The sequence below is a fragment of the Drosophila albomicans genome, chromosome 2L, assembly GCF_009650485.2.
Source record: "Drosophila albomicans strain 15112-1751.03 chromosome 2L, ASM965048v2, whole genome shotgun sequence".
Classification (NCBI taxonomy): Eukaryota; Metazoa; Arthropoda; class Insecta; order Diptera; family Drosophilidae; genus Drosophila; species Drosophila albomicans.
In genome coordinates this window covers 6459653-6481118 of record NC_047628.2, presented here as the reverse complement: position 1 = coordinate 6481118, position 21466 = coordinate 6459653, and the positions used below count along the sequence as shown (strand labels likewise).

The 21466-nt window shown below is 36.1% G+C and overlaps 1 protein-coding gene across 6 annotated transcripts; it reads left to right on the top strand.

Moving 5' to 3' along the window:
• The first annotated feature begins 9439 nt into the window (after nucleotides 1-9439).
• Nucleotides 9440-18503, top strand: LOC117564617 (rhoGEF domain-containing protein gxcI). Of its 6 annotated transcripts, none has more exons than XM_052002524.1 (6): nucleotides 9624-10509; nucleotides 12689-13100; nucleotides 14708-14823; nucleotides 14892-15413; nucleotides 16330-16489; nucleotides 17083-17214. In XM_052002524.1, exons 1-6 carry the CDS (start codon nucleotides 10129-10131, stop codon nucleotides 17139-17141), a joined length of 1650 nt encoding a protein of 549 aa, XP_051858484.1. In that variant the 5' UTR covers nucleotides 9624-10128; the 3' UTR covers nucleotides 17142-17214. The 6 variants fall into 6 exon arrangements, with proteins under 6 accessions (XP_051858488.1, XP_051858484.1, XP_051858482.1 ...); XM_052002526.1 differs by lacking the exon at nucleotides 17083-17214 and adding an exon at nucleotides 18237-18503 and having other exon boundaries at nucleotides 9625-10509; XM_052002523.1 differs by lacking the exon at nucleotides 17083-17214 and adding an exon at nucleotides 17440-17623 and having other exon boundaries at nucleotides 9625-10509.
• Nucleotides 18504-21466: the final 2963 nt, after the last annotated feature.

Sequence of the window (21466 nt, the reverse complement as noted above, 5' to 3'; positions counted from 1 at the left end):
TTCCTTATGGTCTTGGCCTGACTATCCCAGCGCATTTCATCTTCTCCTGTGTCTGGCTCCAGAAACTTTCGCCGTTTACTTCGCGCTTTCCTGATGCTGCCTCGTCCTCGCCATGGCCATCTTTGGGCATCGCTTTATTTGAATTATTGTAATGATTCACACTGAAGTGGCTGTTGTAACATTCTGGGTACAGTTGCGCTCAGACTTGGCTAAGGTAATGAGCTAAGGGCTTCGTGTTTGAGGGTGTATTGTCTGCATCCTTATCCTTTCGTTTCTCTAGTATAGTTGATCACTTGTTTTCCGTCTGCAATGCCTTGGTTTAATGTCTTCAGACTTAGTGATTGCGGATTTCGCTAGGATTTCAAGAAAAACATTTATCCTGAAATAAAACGTGCATTAAAAATAACCTAAAATATAATTGTAATATTTTAACTAGAAATTATTTAGCTAAAATAAATTATAATTGCTTTACATTTGACTTTGACTTTATTAATTTAGGCAAAATCAAATTTTCAATATACAAAATAATTTCTTCTTGGAAGTAATGAATTATGAAACAATCAATCTTTGAGAGTACTTTGCATTGAATTTAAGTATTTAACTGTATTTACAAAACTTTATCCATCTAATTTTATACTAGCGAAGAAACTATTTAAATTCTAAATATGAAACTAACTGATTTAGAAAAATATTAAAATATTTTCTTTACTCCAAATTAGCTTTAGAGTTCAATTTAATTTAAACAAAAAAGAAAGCTACAGTCGAGTGAGCTTGCCTGTGACATACCCGGAACCCGTCAAATATTCGTGGTATTCGAAAAATATACTAAATTTGTAGATCGCAAACATATGAAAATATGCCGAAGACTATATTTGGTATAGTGTAAAAGTACTACATTAAAAATACACCATACCAGATTTTCAGCCATAGCAGTTAAGATCCGATTGCTGTAGGCGTTTATTTCTACAATTTTATCTGATGGCAACAAAATTTTGAAGAATCATAAATACTGTTATTATTATTATTAAATGCACCAATAACCGACTCTAGCTTATTAAATACGATTTTTATTCGATTTTTTATTTGTCATGACAAATATTTGAAACAAACAAACGAGAATTACAGCTCTATCTTTTGTAGTCTCAGAGATCTAGGAATTTATACTGATGGACTGTCTTTTAGACGGACATTGCTATATCGTATCGGCACTTGAAGTTGATCAGGAATTTGTATTTTTTATGGGTTCGGAGATGCCTCCTTCTGCCTTTTATATAAATTTCCTGCCGGCACAAAGATACAATTCCCATCTACTTTTTATGGGTAGCGGGTATAACAATACAATTGTGTTGGATATGCTAAGATTTGAACACTCCAAGGTGTCAAACCCACACTGGTACTTCTCAAAGACTACTTGTAAGACACTTGCAACCGCTTTGATTCGTGCAACAATTGTCAACATCAATTAAGCCTCTCTATCGAACCCATTTCAAATTGAAAATACTTTGCGGCCAGCTCTATTGCAAGACGAACACATTGTCTGCAAATTGTTGGACCCACATGCAAAAGGTATCAATTGTTCAGTGATCTAGACAAGGCTGGTCAAATTGGAGTGTCTGCTTGATGTTTCTTCAAGACAATGCCGCACACTCCACATTGCCACATTCAGATGGCAACTTGTGTCGCCTGAAGTCCTCCTTGTCGAGCATAGTCGAGGAACTGCACCTGCAACTGGCTGCAGGAAGGGCCAAAGTGATTTTATGTTTTATGAGAGGTGACATGTGGCAACAACAGTCACAGCCATAGCCATAGCCATAGCCACAGCCAGGTACTTGCCACATGACTCTCACACTCAGCGGCAGAAGCAGCAGCAGCAACAGAGTTCGTGTCAGTCTCATTGTTACCTGCCCCATCATGTGTGTGGGCAAAAGAGTACGTGTGTGTGTGTGTGAGAATGCTGTGTGCTTGTGTGGTTGCTACTGCAACATGTTGTAAATTATTATAAACTCAAGTGGTTTTCAACCGTCAGCTCTGAGTGTGGTGACAGTTTGCAGATCGACTGGAAATGAACTCGAATAAATAAATACATTGAGTGTGGCATTTGCAAACCATTATATTACTCTTGGCCATAATTCCAAATCTGTTTGTGACTCTCGGCTCCAATTAATTTGTTAATGATTGACTTGACTTCAATTTAAATGTTTTCAACAACGATATTCACATGGATAATTTGAATATCTATCTGTAATAATAAAGCACTAAAAGTGTAAGCATTTTCACATTTAAGCTGATGTACAGCTGTGCATTTTGAAATAGCAGTGCCTACGAATTTCACGAATTACTTCGATTTATTAAATCGAGTTGTTCAAGAAAATAATAATACTCTCAACAAATGTTACTTGTGAAAAAAATGCATTAATTAAAGTGGTTTTCATATGTAACAAAATTATTAAAATTAATTGGAGAATTGTTTTTCAAAACAAATAATAAATAAATATTGTGAAATAGTAAATGTAAAAAAACAGATAAATAAAATAAAAATAAACAAGAATAATATAAATAATGTTAATAAATCAGAGAACTTTTTTATAAGTTTAAGTAACAAAAATATTAAAATTAATATAAATGAAATAATAAAGTAACAATTTGTAAGTTTTAATAATTCACACAAAAAATATTGATTATTGTAATCTTTATGTAAAAAATAACCATACTGAAATTTGGAAATTTCTATGTGAAAAAATCGTAAAACAGAAATTGTGGAACTTAACGTTATAGTTATTTGAAAAAAGACTCTTCAATATACAAGTTAAATCCACATTTCTTGAATTCATTCCATAATTTGAATCTATGATATAATAATTGTTTAATTAATACTTCAAGCAGCAAATAATATAAATAATGTTAATCAATCAGAGAGTGTTTTTTAGTAAAAAGTAAGATTAAAATATTTAATAAAATCAAAGTAAGGTAACAATCTGAAATAGTTGTTAAAGTAGATTTCCGGAATAGCCTTCAATGCGCGTAGCGATTCTCGTTTAATGTCTTCAATTGACTACGGTTTCCCCGGAGCGATCGTTTGAGTTTTCTGAAAAAAGTAACGGAGCTAAATCAAGCAGAAATGGAAATATTGGTTGAATTTTTGGCAAAAAACTTAAGAATCAATAATTAATTTGCTATGGATGTAAATTTCTTACGACGCATAACGTTCAAATAATAAAACATCGGATAAAATCTTAACGAAATTGTGGAATTTAAGTCTCTTCAATTTATTTTTTTGTGACATGTTAGAATCACCGAAGGCCATTTCAATATTTTGGAACATTCATTCCATAATTTGAATCTATAATAATTGTTTAATTAAGCACTTTTTGTACTTCAGAAAAGCAAGCATAGTCAACACTAATGATTATTTTGATGTGATATTTGGCATAAAGTTACTGACAGTCTTGTAAACCTAGAAACAAAATATTTCGGCGAATGGATTTCCGCACGAAATATAAATTAAAAAGTCTTACTACTTTTTGCCCACAGTAGTATATAGCTGAACTTATATGTGAGGAGTACTCTACCATTCGCAATCTTTGACAATTGGCATCTGCTCCTTTAACATGCAGTTCCCGTAGAACTGAACCTCTTGAAAATCTCAGTGTTTGGAACTGGGTTTTCACTAATTTATGCTGCTGCTGGCGATGGCAACTCACTTAATTTGCGGAGCCATTTTTCTTTTGGCCAGGCGGCGAGAACAGCAACAACGGCGACAACATCCGGTGTCCTCGGTCCTCGATGCTGCTGCTGCTGTTGCTAAAGGGGCTCGGGATCCTTGCGACATCGCTTGCAGTAAAGTGACAAACAACTAAGCGAAAATCGCGTGCGTGACGCGTGGCGGGCGCATAAAGTTTGTGACACGTTTCCACAGTTGCATTTTGTTGTTGTTCAACTTGCGTTTGCGTGTTTTTTTCCCCTCTTCTTTTTTTCTTTGGACCAAAGGCAAAAAAAGTTGTGCACAGTACGTGGCAATAGCAGGCGGTCCAAAGGATTGAGGGGGGAAGGAGGGAGGAGGCGCGAATGCTGATGCTGATGGCGACACTTTAGAGGCGCGTTGCATACTTTCGGGGCGTTATGCAAGTCACGTTAATTTTGCCAGCGAACTGTGAAGCAAAACAAAAACAACAAGTTGCTCTTGCTGTTGTTGTTGTTGATAAAGTTTTGCCATTTTCAAAGGGCTTAAAGGTGGATGCGTATTCAGCTTTCGCATCCTCTCAGCAAATCAAAAGACTTTCAGTTCAGAAGGCAAACAAATTGAACTCATAACTTTTTACTCGACTAAATGGATATTCTTGATAATCGCAGCTGATTCTCAGATTGAGAGAACTTATTGAAATGATTTTAATTTATTTATTTGCTGTCTTAAATTAGAATTGCACTTTAATGCAATTCAAATGAATTGATCTACCCCTTGAGGCAACTTTCTTTCTTTTATGCTAATTACAGGGTATAAATATGCATGTTGTTTACAAGTTATGCGGCGACACCCACAACAAACCCACATCAGCCTCAATGGGCCACTCATTAAGCGTCTTTAGTGTGTTTATATAATATAAATTAGCTTAATTTGAAAACATTTTTTGATGCCAAAAGTTTGGCACTTGCCAGCAGACAGAGGGAGGCAGAAGAGGCAGCAGCTGGAGCACTGTCTTGGCTTTCAGTTTGTCTAATTTATATGCCCGTTGGACATTCTCGAGTCGGCCAAAAAGTTGCCGCAAGTTTTTGCCAAGTCGGCGTAGCGCGTTCTATGCCGCGTCTCCGATTCCTGTTGCGGGTTAATAAGACGACGACGACGATGGTGGCCAACAAATTGCCAACATTACTCTTTGGGTTCGAAGGGATGTGGCGGGGGCGGGTGCGGTGACGGGGTGGGAAGCAAAGAAGCCTCGCAAATAGACTTTTGAGTGTTGTACTTGGTTTGCTTGTTTTGTTGACTTTGTGGATCGAGTCGAGGCAAAGACGCAGACAAAGACGAAGACGAAAACGAAGGCGCAGGATTCAGTCTGTTCAGTCTTTGAAAGTGTCAAAAGCGCAGGCAATTAATTTGGCCTAATTAGACTCTTGGTTGACTGCTTGGCTGCCTTGTGGCTGAGAGTGCAATTTTTGTGTGGTTTATCAAAGCCATAGCAAGTCGCAAAGTAGCCACGAACTATGGCTTCAGCTCGCATGTTGAGCGATTTATGGCTCCCAGTCAGTTTATTAAGTTGGCCGAAATACTCGCACATACATAGAAGCTAAGATCACACTCAAAAGGGGCAAGAAAGAGGCGAGTTTTCTTGATTTATTAACAGTCGAGAATGCAAATCTAAAGGGATAACGGACAACTTAGACTGTCGCTTGTTCTGCGATGCATGGCAAGAAGTTTGAAGCCAACGAACGCTAGATGGCGCTATTATTTCTTGAGCATCGTTTATTGCTATTAAATGATTGGACAAAATATGGTTCTAATCATACTAGAGTAAAAATAAACACTGAATGAATTAATGTTGTAACTATTGTAACAAAATAAAAGATTTAAAGGTGTTTGATTGTTGATTATTAATTAATAATTAAGGTCCAAGAATAAAGTTGATTTTGCAGCCATTTATCTTGATTTATGAACACGAATAGAATAGATAATACTCACTGAGCTGACAAATGTATCTTGACTGAGCATTACTAATGATTATTTTGATATTTTTAATACAAAATGCATATACTTATAGTAGTTGTTAAGGAACCTGAACTACTTACATACATAACTTTCTAATTTTTAGATTCATATAATTAATATTGTATATGAAAAATAGCTCAAATAATAATCATTATCTTATTATGTTCACAATAATTATTTTTTGAATTAATAAAGAACTTAAAAATAATTAATTTATTGAAATTTCTTAGAAAACTTATAACAATGGCAGTCCTTGCTATCAAATGAATGTAATTAGGGGAAAATACATGATAGTGATAACATTTTTGTTGAAAATATTATACTAACTATACTAATACTTCTAGGATTGCATACTTCATTCATTAGATATATATGCGAATTTAAAAATAGCATTACTATAAACAAAATTTCAGGAAATAAAAAGGGTAAACATAACTTTTAACTTAACTTTTATTAATAAAACTAATTTATACTACATACATAATTCTTTCTTGGAATATATAATAAAAAGTCTTGCTGTATTTTTATTGAATTTTCAATTGTTCATAAAATTGGTTATAATAATGCGATTTAAGTCAAATATGCGCCGTTTTGTTCGATGACGAGTTCCCAACGAGATGCCAACTTCATAATGCCCCTCTTATAGAAGCTCGCTTCCCTATTGGCAAAAAACATCCCAATTTAACTTATATGTATATGTACATACTTCGTTTTTGTAATATTTATTACATTAGATATATGATCAAATAAAATGGTGAAAATAAAGATTAGTGCTATATTAAGTAGAATACTATTATTTATAATCCCTCATATAAATAATTAATGGTCATTCATCGTTTAGTTTCTCTTAAACATTGAATAGGTTTTAAAAGAGCAGTTTTCTATGCATAATGAAATCTTGAAAAGATTCATGCTTTCATTAGTGCAGCACCAAGAAATCCGCAACAATTGTGGAATTCAATGACCACTGATAATTTTGGCCATCTGCATTTGTTCTTCTTCTTCTCTGGCCACAGTTGCAGTTTCGACTCGGTCTCCGTCTCCATCTCTCTGTGTGGGTGTCTTCAGTTTTCTATATAACGTAAGAGCTTCAGATATTTTTGCGCCAGGCCATAATTTGCTTAACAACTTTTGGCCAATGCTTCGCTTGGCCAAGCTTGGCTTGGTTGGGAATCAGGATAGTAGGATGGCAGGCAGGTCGCTTTGCTTGGTGTTGGTGTTGGCAGTTGGCAGTTGGCCAATTCCCTTTTCCAGCCTGCCGTTCGACACTAGGCGTTTATATAATAATTTTGTGGCATAATTTATTGCTGGCAAAAGTTTTCTTGTGGCAGCCCAGCCGCACAATTGCCACTATATACGAGTAATGTCGTCCCAGGCATTTAACATTTTATTCCGCAAAAATTGTTGGTGTCGTCATCATCGTTGTTGTTGCTGTTGCTCCTATTGTTGTTGTTGTTGTCATGGTCAAAACTATGCACCATAGCGCCATAAATTTGTTATTAAATGTTTGCCCGCTTATCGAGAGGACATGAAAACTGGACCGCTTTTCAAGCGAGTGGCACAACCAACATCAAATTGATTTTAAATTGCATTTCTCACTATTCAACTAAACGCAAATGGGAACACTTTGCACTATTCACTTCAATATGAATTCAAGTTGCACGATGAAATTGCATAAGTTGGAAAAAAGAAACATTCAACTGGGTGGACATAAAGGCGAAAGACAAACTTCTTGAAAACAGCTGAAAGAAGTTTGAGAATAAAAAAAATAATATGATAATTGACATAGAGCATGCGACATGGCTTAAATTCAAAATAAAAATAGTCGACTCAATATTATTATTAATATATAAAAATTTAAATATTTTAACTTTTATCAAACCAAAACAATGGGTTGGCATATGTTTTTGATCACATTCAATATTTACAAAACAGCGGAAATATAGTATGAAGAATTAACTTGAATTTGAAATTTATCATTTTAATTGAATGTTGGAAGATCCCTCATAAGCAATATACATACTTTAAATTTAATGTTGTATATTATTTCGAACTTTATAAATAATCAATTAATAGACAAATCTAATCTTATAATGAATTCAACGAAGTGCATCACAGACTGCAACACTTAATTTTCTTTGCATATTTGAAGAATGTAAAGATAAAAAATTGTTATATTTTTTCAGGTACATATATGTTACTATGAGGTTGAGATATCAACAAAAAACTGATAAAACATTCTAAACAAAAGTGGATTGCTGTTTTTCCAGTAGGATTTTGTTTGCTGTAATTCGTACAGTATTCGCATGTAGATTACAAGTCTAATCTTCTAGCCCAAATTATTCTTAGTTGTAAGTACAGTGAAATCATCTTACAATATTCTTAAAAATTTTATTTTTTTTATATAACTGAGCAATAAACTCAATAGTATAATAATATTGATACATAAAAATGCAATATAAACAACGAAGAACAAGTAAGTAAGATTTAGTAGAGTGTTCTCGACTGTGAAATACCAGCCACCCATTTTTAATAAAAGCAAAATTAATTTCGGTATAAATTTTTAAATATACCAAATTGAAATATCGTAAAAATACTAAAAATATATCAATGGCTATTTAAGGTATATCGATACAGTATTTAATTCAAAATATACCATAGAGTGCAAAATATACCAGATTGTCAGCCAAAGCAACTAAGTTCCTTATTAAGGAGGTTTCTCTTTAATAACTTCTACATTTTTGAAAAATTTTCTGGAATCATAAACTCTGTAGGTATTATTGTACGTACTGAAATTCGCGATTCTAGCACTAGCGACATTTTTTATTTTCGTTGAACTGCGGGGTGGAAATGGGCGTGGCAAATTTTTTAAACAAATGTGCGAAATCTACGTGCTAGCATAACAAGTGCTCTTGAAAAAAATGTATAGCTCTATCTTTTATAGACTCTGAGATCTTGGTGTTCATTCGACCAGACGGACATCGCTATATCGTCTCGGCTGTTGACGCTGATCAAGAATATATATAGTGTATAGGATCGGAGATGCATCCTTCAGCCTGTTACATACATTTCCTGCCGGCACAAAGTTATGATACCCTTCTACCCTATTGGTAGCGGGTATAAATATTAAACATACCCCAAATACGCTGCTCCTATAGAAAGTGAGTTGGCTGTGTTTCTAAGTGTGTACTAAGCCAGTGTTACACACACTCCCACAGGGTTGTAAAATAATCGTGTGTCCGATAACCGATAGGCAGTTGAAATACGGCCTCTTTCCCACTCTCCTGAAACTGGCAACACGTCACTTAAGTACTGATAAGCAATGCCAACTGCCATTGTTTGCTTTTGTTGTTATTGTCATTGCTGTTGTGTTGTTTAAATTGAAATTGAAGCGGCGTGGCGAAGCTAATCGTGAGATACAAACACACGAATACTAAACACGCACACAATGCGAGTGCTCGTTAAACAAGCTGTTCATTTTGCGAAATTTTCTACTCCAAAGATCTTCAAACGAGCAAACAAATGAATAAAAAGATAAAAATGATTATTATAAAAGGGCAAGGTAGGGGAAGAGGAGGGGAGTAGAGTGGAGTGGAGTCAAATTGTGAGTCAGAGATTGTTATGGCCGGGGCTAAGGGTGGGGGGAGAAAGCTCAACTTGTTTTGGACCAAACGAAACACAACAACTTTAAAAAGCAAAAACTTGTCATGTGAGAAAAAAGCAACAACAAAAAGAAACGGAAAAATAAAAACATTAATGAATGAGCTGAATGCGCTGAACGAGCGAATGAACGAAAAGAGAGCAAAGAGCAAAAGAGAGAGAGAGAGTGAGGGAGAGCAGCAGCCGCATACAAAGCTCTGCCAACAGGTGAGCAGCGAAACAAAAGCCTCAGTTGAGTGTTTGCAGTCAGAGCGTCTGGCCGCTGGAAACACTTGGAACGTGGAACGTGTGGGAACGGAAAGGGCTTTAGCTGAGCGCACTTAACTGAGCGAGCGAGCGAGCGAAGTACGCCTTTGAGCCAAGCTAAGCTGCGCTTTTTGTTTTTGGGCTGGGTGTGCCTCGGCAGTGTGTCGAGAACGCGTGAGCGGCCAACACGTAAACGACGCGTTGTGAGCTGCCCCATAAGAAAAGAAAATACAAAAATCAGTTATAACTAAATGAGAAAAAGCCAAAGCGAGAGCGGCGCTACCAACAAAAACAACGAGAACAGCAGCAGCAGTCGTGCCGCAACAATTCAAGTGTGAATTGTTATTGAGGTTATGTAAGCGGCAAGCAAACCAAACGCAAACGTAACTCACAAAACACAAAACGTAGTCAGTTAGATTGCTAAGCGAAACACGTTCAATTACAACAATTCCAAATACGCGTCAATCACACACACACAGATACACAAACACAACTCACGCGCAAACTCGCACATTCCTAAGCCAATGGAGCACGAGGCCAAAGCGCAGGCGCAGACTTCGTCGGCAACGTCGACGTCGACGCCAACGTCACATCCACTGCAGGATGTGCCGTTGAATGCAGCTGATGACGTACAACCGACGCCCAAAAATTGGGTTAAATTCGACGACGACACCGACATCAGTGAAAAAAATAATAACAGTAACGGTGGCGACGGCAGCGGCAGCGGCAGCGGCGATGGAGACAGCAATGCCACACAGCAGCAACAACAACAACAACAAAACAAGTTGTCGCTGCCGCCACCACCACCATCAGTGGTGAGCAGCAACAACAACAGACGCGCGCGCTCGCGCAGTCCCAATGACCAGTCAACAGCAGCAGCCGCCGCAGCTCCAATACCTGTGCAGGTTAGTTGGTCTCTCACTCGCATTCTCTCTCTTTGCATCGTTCGCTCTTCTGACATCACTCTCTTTGAATGCAACTCTCACGTGTTGTCGACAACTCAACCAAACGCATTCCATTGCGTCTTCCATTGTGCGTACGTTTGTGCTCTCAGTTTCCTTTCTTTCCATTCGCTGGGTGCGTTATAACTACGTTTCTTTTGTTGTTTACACGCCTTAGCTTCGCCTCTAATGGAGTTGTTAGCAGCGGTACTTTGCTTCTACTTCTTTCTGCTGTCTCCCCTCCTCATCCGGGGGTACACTGCACGCATGACAAATGAAGTTAAGAACGACGCGTCGTTTCGGGACAGTTGAGATGTCGCGTCGCGTCGGCGATAAACTTTGATTACTCATCGGGCTAAAAAGCTAAAGCAACAAGTCATAATGCATTGCATGTCGAAAGGGATTGTCCGATTAGTTCAAGTGCATGCATGAGCGGAGATGAGAAATTTCCATTGCTCTCTCTACAGTTGGAACTCATTGTAGTTGAAATAAATCGTTATCTATACGTCGAACTCTAATTTAGAGAGAATTCCATTTGATATACAGAATAGATAAAAAGTACTCTTAGATTGAAGTGATTCGCTCTGGAGCTATTTCGCAACAATTGCGACTGTAGTTCGATTGTGAATACAAGGTGATATTTAATATTAATTTATGTGACTAACTTAGATGTGAGAATATTATCTCTTGACGGCTATAACATTTATGATATTGATTGACGAACCTTACTCTGAAATGTTGTTTTAGTAGGCATTACTTTGAAGTGATGCTTTATAAATATGATATACTTTATTTGCTGATCATAATTGTTTTTCTTTATGTAGTACTTAGTGTTTGAAGTGAGGGCAGAACAAAGCACGTGCAAATAAAAACACATATAGTAAATATGAGAATCAGAAGAGTAAACACAAATTCTTCATATGAAGTCAGTACTCTCTTATTTATTGTGGTTTCGTCAGTGTTTTTTCTGTTTATGATGAAGAGAGAAATGATATGATAATAATAATAAGCAGAATTTCGTTGCCGCAAGCAGCATTTGTTTAAATATTTTGCCAGCTTTATTTTGATAATGATTAAATGAAGTGTGTTTATTTTATTTTTGTACGTTTCGCAACTTGTCTTAAGGAGAGCAGAAGACGCGTTTTGTCAACGTTGACACTGACATAAATACGGAAATTTGTAGGGGACATTTCTAGTAAATAATGAGTAAACAAAAAAATTTTAGAATTGTATTTATTATCTAAAAAACAGCAGATATCGTTATTCATGTCAGTTAGTAAATGATTCCATTCATAATTACAGAAATGTACCTAAAAAGTGCCTACGTGTTCGCTACGTAATATTACCAATGTTTAGACAAAATACTTGAAGAAAACTTGGAATAAATAACTATTTATTTGCATGCAATTAGCATTTAAATAATTTGCACTAATGTGCAATACTTTGTATGTGGGACTGTGGGTTAAAAATAAGAAAGACATCATTATTACACTAATGTATCGATATTGTAGGGTATTAGCTACTCTCGCAAATTGTTTACATTTGCTTAGCTCTTGAATAACATAGCTGCTTGTATAATAATTAGATAAACATAATAATGTAAAAATTGAATATGCGGGTAATAATTTGTGAATTGCTTATGGAAGTTGGCGCTAAATTATACTACAGATGTAGATGTTGACTTAATAAAAAATCATTTTATATTTTGTGTACTTTGTCATAAAAGTGTTTGCTACCCTATTTAGATTTACTTATAGCTATAAAAATGTATATCACGTCGTAGATCAGTTTTGGCAAACTTGTGCAGGTGCAGCTTTCAACTATCGACTGTCGAGTTGTCGTTGAATTTCTGATCAAATATCCTCTACTTTTTAGCTACTGTGCAGCTAAGTTGCGTACGTGCAAAATGATGAATTGTGTTTACTTTTTTTAAGTTGTTGCACATGTGGCATAGTTGTATTTATTACAGTTCTCGCGACATTGTAATGTTCAAATCAATATTATTGATTTTCTTTCGCGCATTTGTATAATTTTTATAGTTTCTCTTTTTATATTTTTCATTTTCTTGCTGTCTGACTTGACTTTAGCGGCGAACTGAAACTTAAGGCCAAGAACATTAACCCATTGTTGTCACATTTTACAGCGGACTGCAGTTTCCTCCACAACAGCTGGCACATTGTCGTCGTCGTCAACGTCGTCGTTGCCGGATGTGACGCCCGCTGTTTTGACAACTGAGAGTACGCACGTTAATCTCAATGCATCCGGCAGTGGCAGTGGCAGCAGCAGCAGCAACAGCCCTCCTCGTCACTCACAGCAGCTAATAAACCAAAAAGCATCTGCAGCATCGTCCACATCGACCGCAACAACATCAGCGTTAGCCTCAGTCTCATCATCGCAGGCTGCTCCATCTCTGTCCTCGTCCACTCATCCCAATAGCGGGGCATCTAACAACGGCAGCGCTAATGCTCATGGCAAAAGCGTCAGCATTCCTGTGGATCAGGCCTCCGGAATGCGCACAATTGAGCTGTCAACGGGTCGCATTCGTGAAGGATTTGGTAAGTAACTTCCTCAAGCTCATAGCAATAAATTTACTGAACTCCTTTAGCTTTTAGTTAAAGTATAGGCGGGATAAATCTGTAAAATGCACCTCACAAATTGTAATTCGAATATTTCAGTAATTAAAACTAACTTCAACTGTAATTAGAGACCTGAATATTAAATATTCTATACACTGAAAATGAGTAATAAAAGCTACGTAGTTTATTTGTCTTAGTTAGCTGGCTTCTTTAGTTTCGTTTATTTATAGCTATAAAATAATATAAAGTGAAAAATATGTATTTAATTTTGAGAAGTTTTAAGAAATTGAAATTTTTTATATATGCAGAAAAAAATGTGCTTAAATTGGGAATAATTGATCAATATTATATGATGAAGATTACCAGTAAGGTAACTTCGTAAATCAAGATTAAAATTCTACAACAATTTTAAATTGCTCATTCTTGATACTCAATATTATATTTTCGTTTTAAGACTGTTAACCAAGAAGACAAAATCTCAAATCAAGATAAGAATTTTTAGAATAATTATATATGGGTAATTCTCTGGTAAATGTCGCGTGCGAACAGTTTTACAGTGACAAAAAAGAACATAAACTAAAACAATTTTAAAATTAAGTGAAGGTTTTTCTTAAAGCTTTGGATTAGCACTATTTTTAGAGCTAAGATTGATTTTAGTAACTTATTCTGTTTTACGATAAAATATATAAATTCGTTCTTTTTTTGGTTTTGCGTACGAATTTGTTAATTTTTGCAATTATCAGAACAGAAAACAAAACAGAATAAAAATTCCAAAACCATTCTTAGCTCTAATTAAATCTAATCTACTAATCTAGAGCTATAAAAATAACCTTTACTTGTTTTTAAAATTTTTTCAGAATATGTTTTTTTTTGTAACTGAAAAGCTGGTCGCACGCGACATCCCTCCGAGAATTACCCATATCCAATATATATCCAATACTTGAAACAAGATTAATAATATTATATTAGAATTATTTTAGAAAGTCGTTTTAATTTGTGAGCATATTTTGTATTAACATATATGTAAGTACATATTAATGCATATTGCATTTTGTATAAAGGTATATAAAATCAAAGGGATTGATGGATTGGGATGTAAATATATAGAATTATAAATTCTATTCTGCATTTATGAATCTACTTTAGATCATATTATAATTATATTATAATAATTAATTTGCCTTAGCATTGCAAAAGTATACTAAATGCATTTTCAAATTAAGTTTTATTATTTGATGTACGAGTTGTATTATAATTAAAACTAAACTAACAAAACATTTTCGGCAAACTACGGGCTATGTTGAAGAAAGAGAATATTCGTCTTGAATTTACAATTTTTAAAAGTTACCTTAGGATATTATAAATATTATGGGGAAAACTTACCTGAAATAATGAATTGGTTTATATGATAGGTTAAAAATTGCAGCGAGTATTCATTTTACATAACTTTATTACAAATTAATTGTCTTAAAAGCTGTAAAGAATGTTAGGATACACATAAAATAAGACTACGTTTTATTTAGCTAATGAATTTATGGATTAGGTCATAGTAAACACTTATTGCCCTATTTTTAAATAACCAACAGCTAACGGAGATGTGATTGTCACCCTGCTGCCGGCCAACACCAAATGGCCTTGGATAACTCCCGCCATATTCCGTCCCGAGCTAGTTCCAGAAGAGCTGATGGCTCAGGGTCTGACGGTAAGTAGATGGGCCATCAATCAGTCTATGCTGACCACTCACCCCTTACGTCTCTCTCCTTCGGTTAGCTCACTGTGGAGGACTATGTGAATGCAATGGAGACGCTGGTCAATGACTATCGCTTCACAGTGTACAACATTTGCTATAAGCGGATCCTTGTCTGTTGGATACTGTTTGCGTTCGCCGTGCTGCTGGCGCTGCTCTTCTCAGGGCTGCAGGGCGTGGCATTGTTTGCTCTCGGCGTCGGCTGGCTCTTCCTTAATGCGGCGGCCATCTTCCTGTGCATGTGGATGAAGCTGCGACTGTCGCGTGGTTTGGAGAAGTGTCTGGCACGCGTGAACAAGCAGCTGATGAGACATAAGATTCTACTGGTACTGGATGATCGTGGTCGCATCTCCTGCCACAAGGTCAACCTGTGTTTCATGTACTTCGATGCCACGCAGTGTGTGAGCTTCCTTAACGAATTCCTCGAGCACACCGAGCAGAATGGCGGCGAAGCCATCAAGGCTGGCTGGGAGGCCAAGCTGGACATTGATGTGAACGACATCGTTATCCAGGGCAGTCAGCCAGTGCGTCTCTCTCGCAAGCAGGTGAGTTGTAATTACTGTCGCCAAGAACACAAGCTCATTTATGCAGTAGCTGAGCTGGCAGTTGTCTTTGCTTTGCTTTGATCGCTCGTAGATAAAGTAGTAACGTTAGTTGTAGCCGTAGTTGTAGCTGCATTCATGCTCATCGATTGACACTTCTCGGTCTCTCTCTCTGTCTTTCTATCTGAACATTGATCATCGCATCGCTCACGCATTTTCTTTTTTGTCTCTCACTCCGACGTGCACTGCACAAACAAACTCAATCCACTCTCTTTAGGCCGTTGCCCAGGAGCTGTTTCTCAGCTATCTGCAGCGCTGGGGCAAGGACTTTCTGCGTCGTCGCCTCGACTGGACCGTGCAGGAGGCGGGAGTTCATGAAACACCAAGGCATCTACAGTCGTCCATTTGCCCATGTCAATACGAGGAGGAGCTGTTGCGTAACAAAATCAAAATCAGTCTGCAACATCGCCAGTGCTGTGGCATCAATTGCATGGGCTGCTGGCTTTAGGCGTGTCCAACGAGACGCGAAACAATTTATTTCCTTTCTATCTTTTTTTGCTCCGCTTACAACGTGTAATTTTATGTTTTTGTGTGTGCATTGTGAATTGTACGATTAAAACCTGTTGAAAACCAATCAGAGTTATTATTATTATTTGTTACGTTTACGTGTCTACCTCTCTCTTCATTTTATATACTATACACACATCAATTTGTAATTTCTTAAAACAGCCGAAAAGTATGCTGCATTATTTGATCATTTCATCTCTGGGTTACACATACGTACCGTTGTACGTTCAGCACTGACAACTACTACTTTATTAATAACCACACCCACACTATCACCCCGTCACCTTAATTACTTACTGTTCTTTGATGTCTCTCATTTCCGTTTAATACCCTCCATCTGTCTGCTTCCTAGGAACGTGGTCTTCAACTATACCTGCGCTATGGGTCCCGCTGGGGCATGGAAGCATTGCGGGGATTGGTCGATGTTACTCCTCTGGAGCCCGGACGCCATTGCGGCCAATTCCAGTGTCCCTGTCAGTATATTAAGGAGCATTTGCAGTGCAAACCACGAGGCAAGTTCAAGTGTTGCAATATGGTGCATTGGGTGTTGGCATGTGAGCGCTATGATTACTAAAATCGAAATTTTAATCATAATTATACTCGTCAATTGTACATACTAAGCATGTTCGAATGTCCTCAATGTAACTAAATGAATTTATCGACACAGGTCTTATAGAATACATTAAAACTACGCAAAAGTCTGTATGCTTTATGTGCTTAGTTCTCTTTGCGAATTTAATAATTTGCCTTGACAATTTCGGTCTGTTAATCCTATCAAAATACCAAACAAAGCTTACAAATGTCATACATATACCAAAAAATACCAAACAAGCTTACGAACACGCATCTCCGTTTTATTAATGTTATGTTCAAATGTATATTTTACAAAAGCGAATTACTAAATTCTTTTTTCATTTCAGATGTTAGTCCATAGTCAAGGTAAAATTGGTAATTTTTGGTATAAATGTATGCTATTTAATCCCCTTCCTATGTACTGCATTTAACTACATTCGAATAACCTTTAAACTAATTAAGTTATACAATTCCTTATACAATGACATATCTTTTAATGCGAATCCTAAATCAAATACACAAACAATTGCAGTATCCGTAAACAGCATGGGACAAGTAGTTTGGACACGTTTTCCCATTTTTGGTGGCTAATGAGTTTTTGCCAAAAAGAAAAAATTCCATTATGAACCAAGAAAATTTATTAAATCCACTACTAAGCTATTTCGATTATAAAATTACTTAAATTATACATTACAAACTTGTATTTTGTTTTGTAATTGCCTTTTTCGAATTTAACTTTGTATCTATTTTGGTATCATTTGAATAAACATCGTATTTGTTGTAATATATTGTTGTTTGTAATTATGTTGTATGTTTTCTTTGCCTTACGTGTTTATCATTGTTATTTAATATTTTCTTCCCGGTGTTTTTCATTGAACGCCTTTTACAGGTTATCCATGTTCTTGCATTGTCTATGGTTCGGATCCCAATTTTCAATATCGATACTAGTTCTGTTCTTCCCATATCTCTCTGTGTCTCGATTGGCATTTCATCATAATACACGCATCAGATAAATTTACATTATTTAATCAATGTTTTAGACTTGTGCAATTTAGTTTATTTTATATGCAATGTTAACTTTTATTTTAATAAAGTTTTGAATTATGATTTATAAGGCGCTGGTTAACAAATGTAATGGAGAATGTAAGCAACAAATATGTGTTTAACATTAATGACAATAAAATGAGGGAGGATATATAGAAATAATGAAAATTTATTTTAACATTTATTTAGTATCTTTAAATGCAGTAGATGCTTATCTTAAAATATTCATAACAACTCATCCTTTTTTTTAAGAGCTGAAACCATGTCTCATTAGAATGTTAGTTTAGCAGAGCAAAAAACAGCAAATAACTTTTCTTTGTTCCTCATTTTGTGAGGATTTGTGTTCAGGTTGTCCAATTTCAGACAGTTCGCAAAGCATATATGGTGCATACATGTTTGCCATTTTCATTATTTTCACAATTATTGCATTATTTTTTATTGCATAATTCAACTTTACGTTTGCCGCATTTTGGCCACGTTCATGTTGCCAGCAAATTCTAAAAAAGTTTGTTGTTGTTTGTCTCGTTTTTCGTTTCTCGTTTTGGGTTGCATGTGTAATGAGTCATTAACATGGTGCAGAAAGTTGTTATAAACGAAAATACTTTAATTTTATTATTTTTATTATTTTTGCATTCAAATTAGGTGCCAGGCGATTTTATTTATGTTGATTTGATTTTTCCTTCCCCACCAAAAAATGTCGGCCATAAACACAGCAAACTACGAACAATGTTTTTAATGGCTGTAAGTATATTAAGTCTTTGCTCATAAGTCTCATTAGGGTGAGTAATTGGCGTAATTAAAGTTTTATTATCCTGCCGGATTCAAGCGAAGCGAATGAATGGAAAACTAATGCGATAAAATACTGAGGCACATTAAGAAAATTTAAACTAAATGTTATGAATGATATTGGCGAAAATGTTTAGATTAATTCCCAAATGTGTATATAAGTAAATAAGTATTTACTAACAACGTCTGATGATTGGAAATAACTTGTGATGTATTTTTATAAATATGTGTCCATATAGTTTAATTGTTTTAAAAAATTTAAACAAAAAAGTAAATTGTTTTTTTTGGGAGGTAAATAGGATTTCAAAGTATATTTTAATGTATTTATACCCGTCATTAAAACTACAATAATTATGATTCCTGAACATTATCTTGCGATGAGATAGAAATTGTAGAAGTTAAGTAAGAAATACTTTTGTATGGGAAAATTGCTACTGAAAACTGGTCTTAGCTGCTTTGGCTGACAGTCTGCTATATTTTAAGCATCAATATACTAAAAATAGGTTACAGTATATTTGCCGTATATTAATTGGTCTATATTCAGTATATTTTTATATAAAAAATTGGTAGTATCTTAGAGTCGAGCAAAGCCGAAAATAGCATTCACACTTGTTTTTAATAATCATCGGCAAATAACAGAACGATAAAAAAACTAGACTAAATGTTGTTTACAAATTTACGAAAAATGCGATTTTACGCTCCAATAAAATAAATTCAAACTTGTTGTGGATAAAACGCGCTAAAAGGAATGCCCAGTTAAATGTTGTTAAACTTCATTAATCTCGTAGAGAAGCTTCAAACGATTTGTGTGTTTTTCGACAGCACTTCAAATGGCAAAAGCAAATAGAGTAAAAATGGACTTCGAAGCGAAGCAAAGCACATAAAACAAACGAATCCAGACACCAATACTACGACCACAGCTCCAAGTAAACTAATCACAAACAAACAATCACACTCGCACACTCGCACACTCATTCAGAGGGAGGCTCGTCAAAGTTTTTGGCAGTCTTTGGCGTTGCTGCAGTAGTTTTAGGAAATTCAATTGAATTGTGTGATTTTCATTTGAATTACAGGGATAATTCGAATAACGACTCAGGCTTGTACCTTTCCTGAAAAACGTCAGCATTAATTATAGTGTTAAGGTGCTTACACCTTAATAAACAGTTTGAAATGAATTTCCCAAATAATCAATCAATCAGACAATGACAATACAAGAATACATAAATAATTGAAAATTTGAGACACTTTCTCAAGTTGGCAATACGATATTCTCAATTCGTTTCATTAGCATTTCAATACTTTAGAGTCAGGGTATATTTTTTTTCCAGTTCGTTTATTTGCCGAAATTGTGCCACCTTTTTGGGGGGAAGTACATATAGTATTATTGTTTCTGTAGCTGTTGTCGACGTTGCCGCCACCGTAGTTTTTTGCATTTATTTTGCGGCTAAAACTTTAATTGAGTTTTAAACCATTTTGCTGATTGGCCCAGCGTCGTACTGAGAATTGTTTACTCTACGTTTGTATATATGTGTGTGCTGCGAGTGTATAGGTTTGCTATGTGTGTTTGTTAACAAAAAAAAAAAAAAACTACGCCATTGTGTTTGATGGGATCTGCTGTTGCTCCAGCTGCCGTTGCTCGTACTTCTGTTGTTGGTATTGGGCGTGGGCCTTGCACTTATTTCGTGTTTTTCGCTTGAGTGATGAGTTTTTCAGCGAATGGTTTTTGTTTTTGTTTTCTCTTTTTTTTTAGTTTTTCGGTGTTTTCGTTCCGCTTTTTTTTCTCGTTTTGTTTTACGCCCAAAATTTTTTTTTTAGTTTTTCGGTGATTCTCTCTGGGGCTCTTTGGGCGGTTCCGCTTTGGCTGCACTTTAAATTTTCCAATGCGTTTTGTTTTACGCCCAAAATTGCACACAAATTTGTTGTATTAAGTTTGCCAGAAGCTGTATGTGTGCGCGTGTGTGTGTGTGCTGCTGTTGAGTGAGCAGCGACCCCACAGGTAACGTATTCGCCCCATGCGCCAAACAAATTACAGCCATTTAAGTGATTTTTGCTAATGTTATTTTGGGCGTTGGCGCAAAAACTTGCATACTAAGCGCATTTCACAGCAACATTTTTTGTTGCTTCATCTGATGGCAAACTGGGCGGATGTGTGCATGAAACTTTTTTGTATATTAGCTGGAGTCTATGGAGAAGTAACTTTATGTTGGTAGCTGAATACGAAGTGGAATATTTCAGCAAAGCTTTTTGGTTGTGTATTTCGAAATTAACTGAAATTCAAATACTTTAAACTTTACTAATATTCCGAACATTCAACTTGTATGTTATCTTTATAACGACTCTTTGTTTATTGCTAGACCCATAACATGATCATAAACTGTTTACTCAGCCGTAATAAATATGACGCTAAATCCTTAACAACGGTCTGCATCGAGTGGGCAATATGAAACAGCAAACGCTGACCATATATCATCATAAAATTTAACCAAACGGCGAACATTCGCACTGAAACCGTCTGTCGACTCGGCGCAGCTATAAAACATTAGTCAAAAACATTAAACATGGCATAATACTACCTGTAGAGGTGGCCAACTGTCCTGGGTTGGAGTTAAAGTTCGGACTCGAACTCTGACTCTGACTCGGGCTCGGGTTTGTGTTTGAGTTCGAGTTGGGGCCGAGCTGCAGGCTCCCAGAGCTACAATCAACATCATTAACGCGTGCTCTAAAAGCCATTTATTTGGACGCAGACAAGCCGAGCCATGTTAAAAATGGCAGTCAGTCGGGAGACAGTCGAATGTGGGAAACTATAAATTTAACGCTTTTAGCATAATTGCAGAAGTATTTGCGTGTATACCTAAGGGCCAAGCAAGAACCTACGGCCATGAGAGCCATCAACGCGACTGCGTTATGATAAGTGGCCACAGCCAAACGATATCAGCGTCAACACGCAATAAGTTATTGCTTTATTGGCTCATCCGTTCGTCCTGTTTCTCACTGCCCCTGCACGGCTATTAACCATAAGTGGTGTCTGTGTGTGTGAGTGTGTGTTTGGGTAAGGCATCGTATTACTTGGCCTTATAATTGCTGGA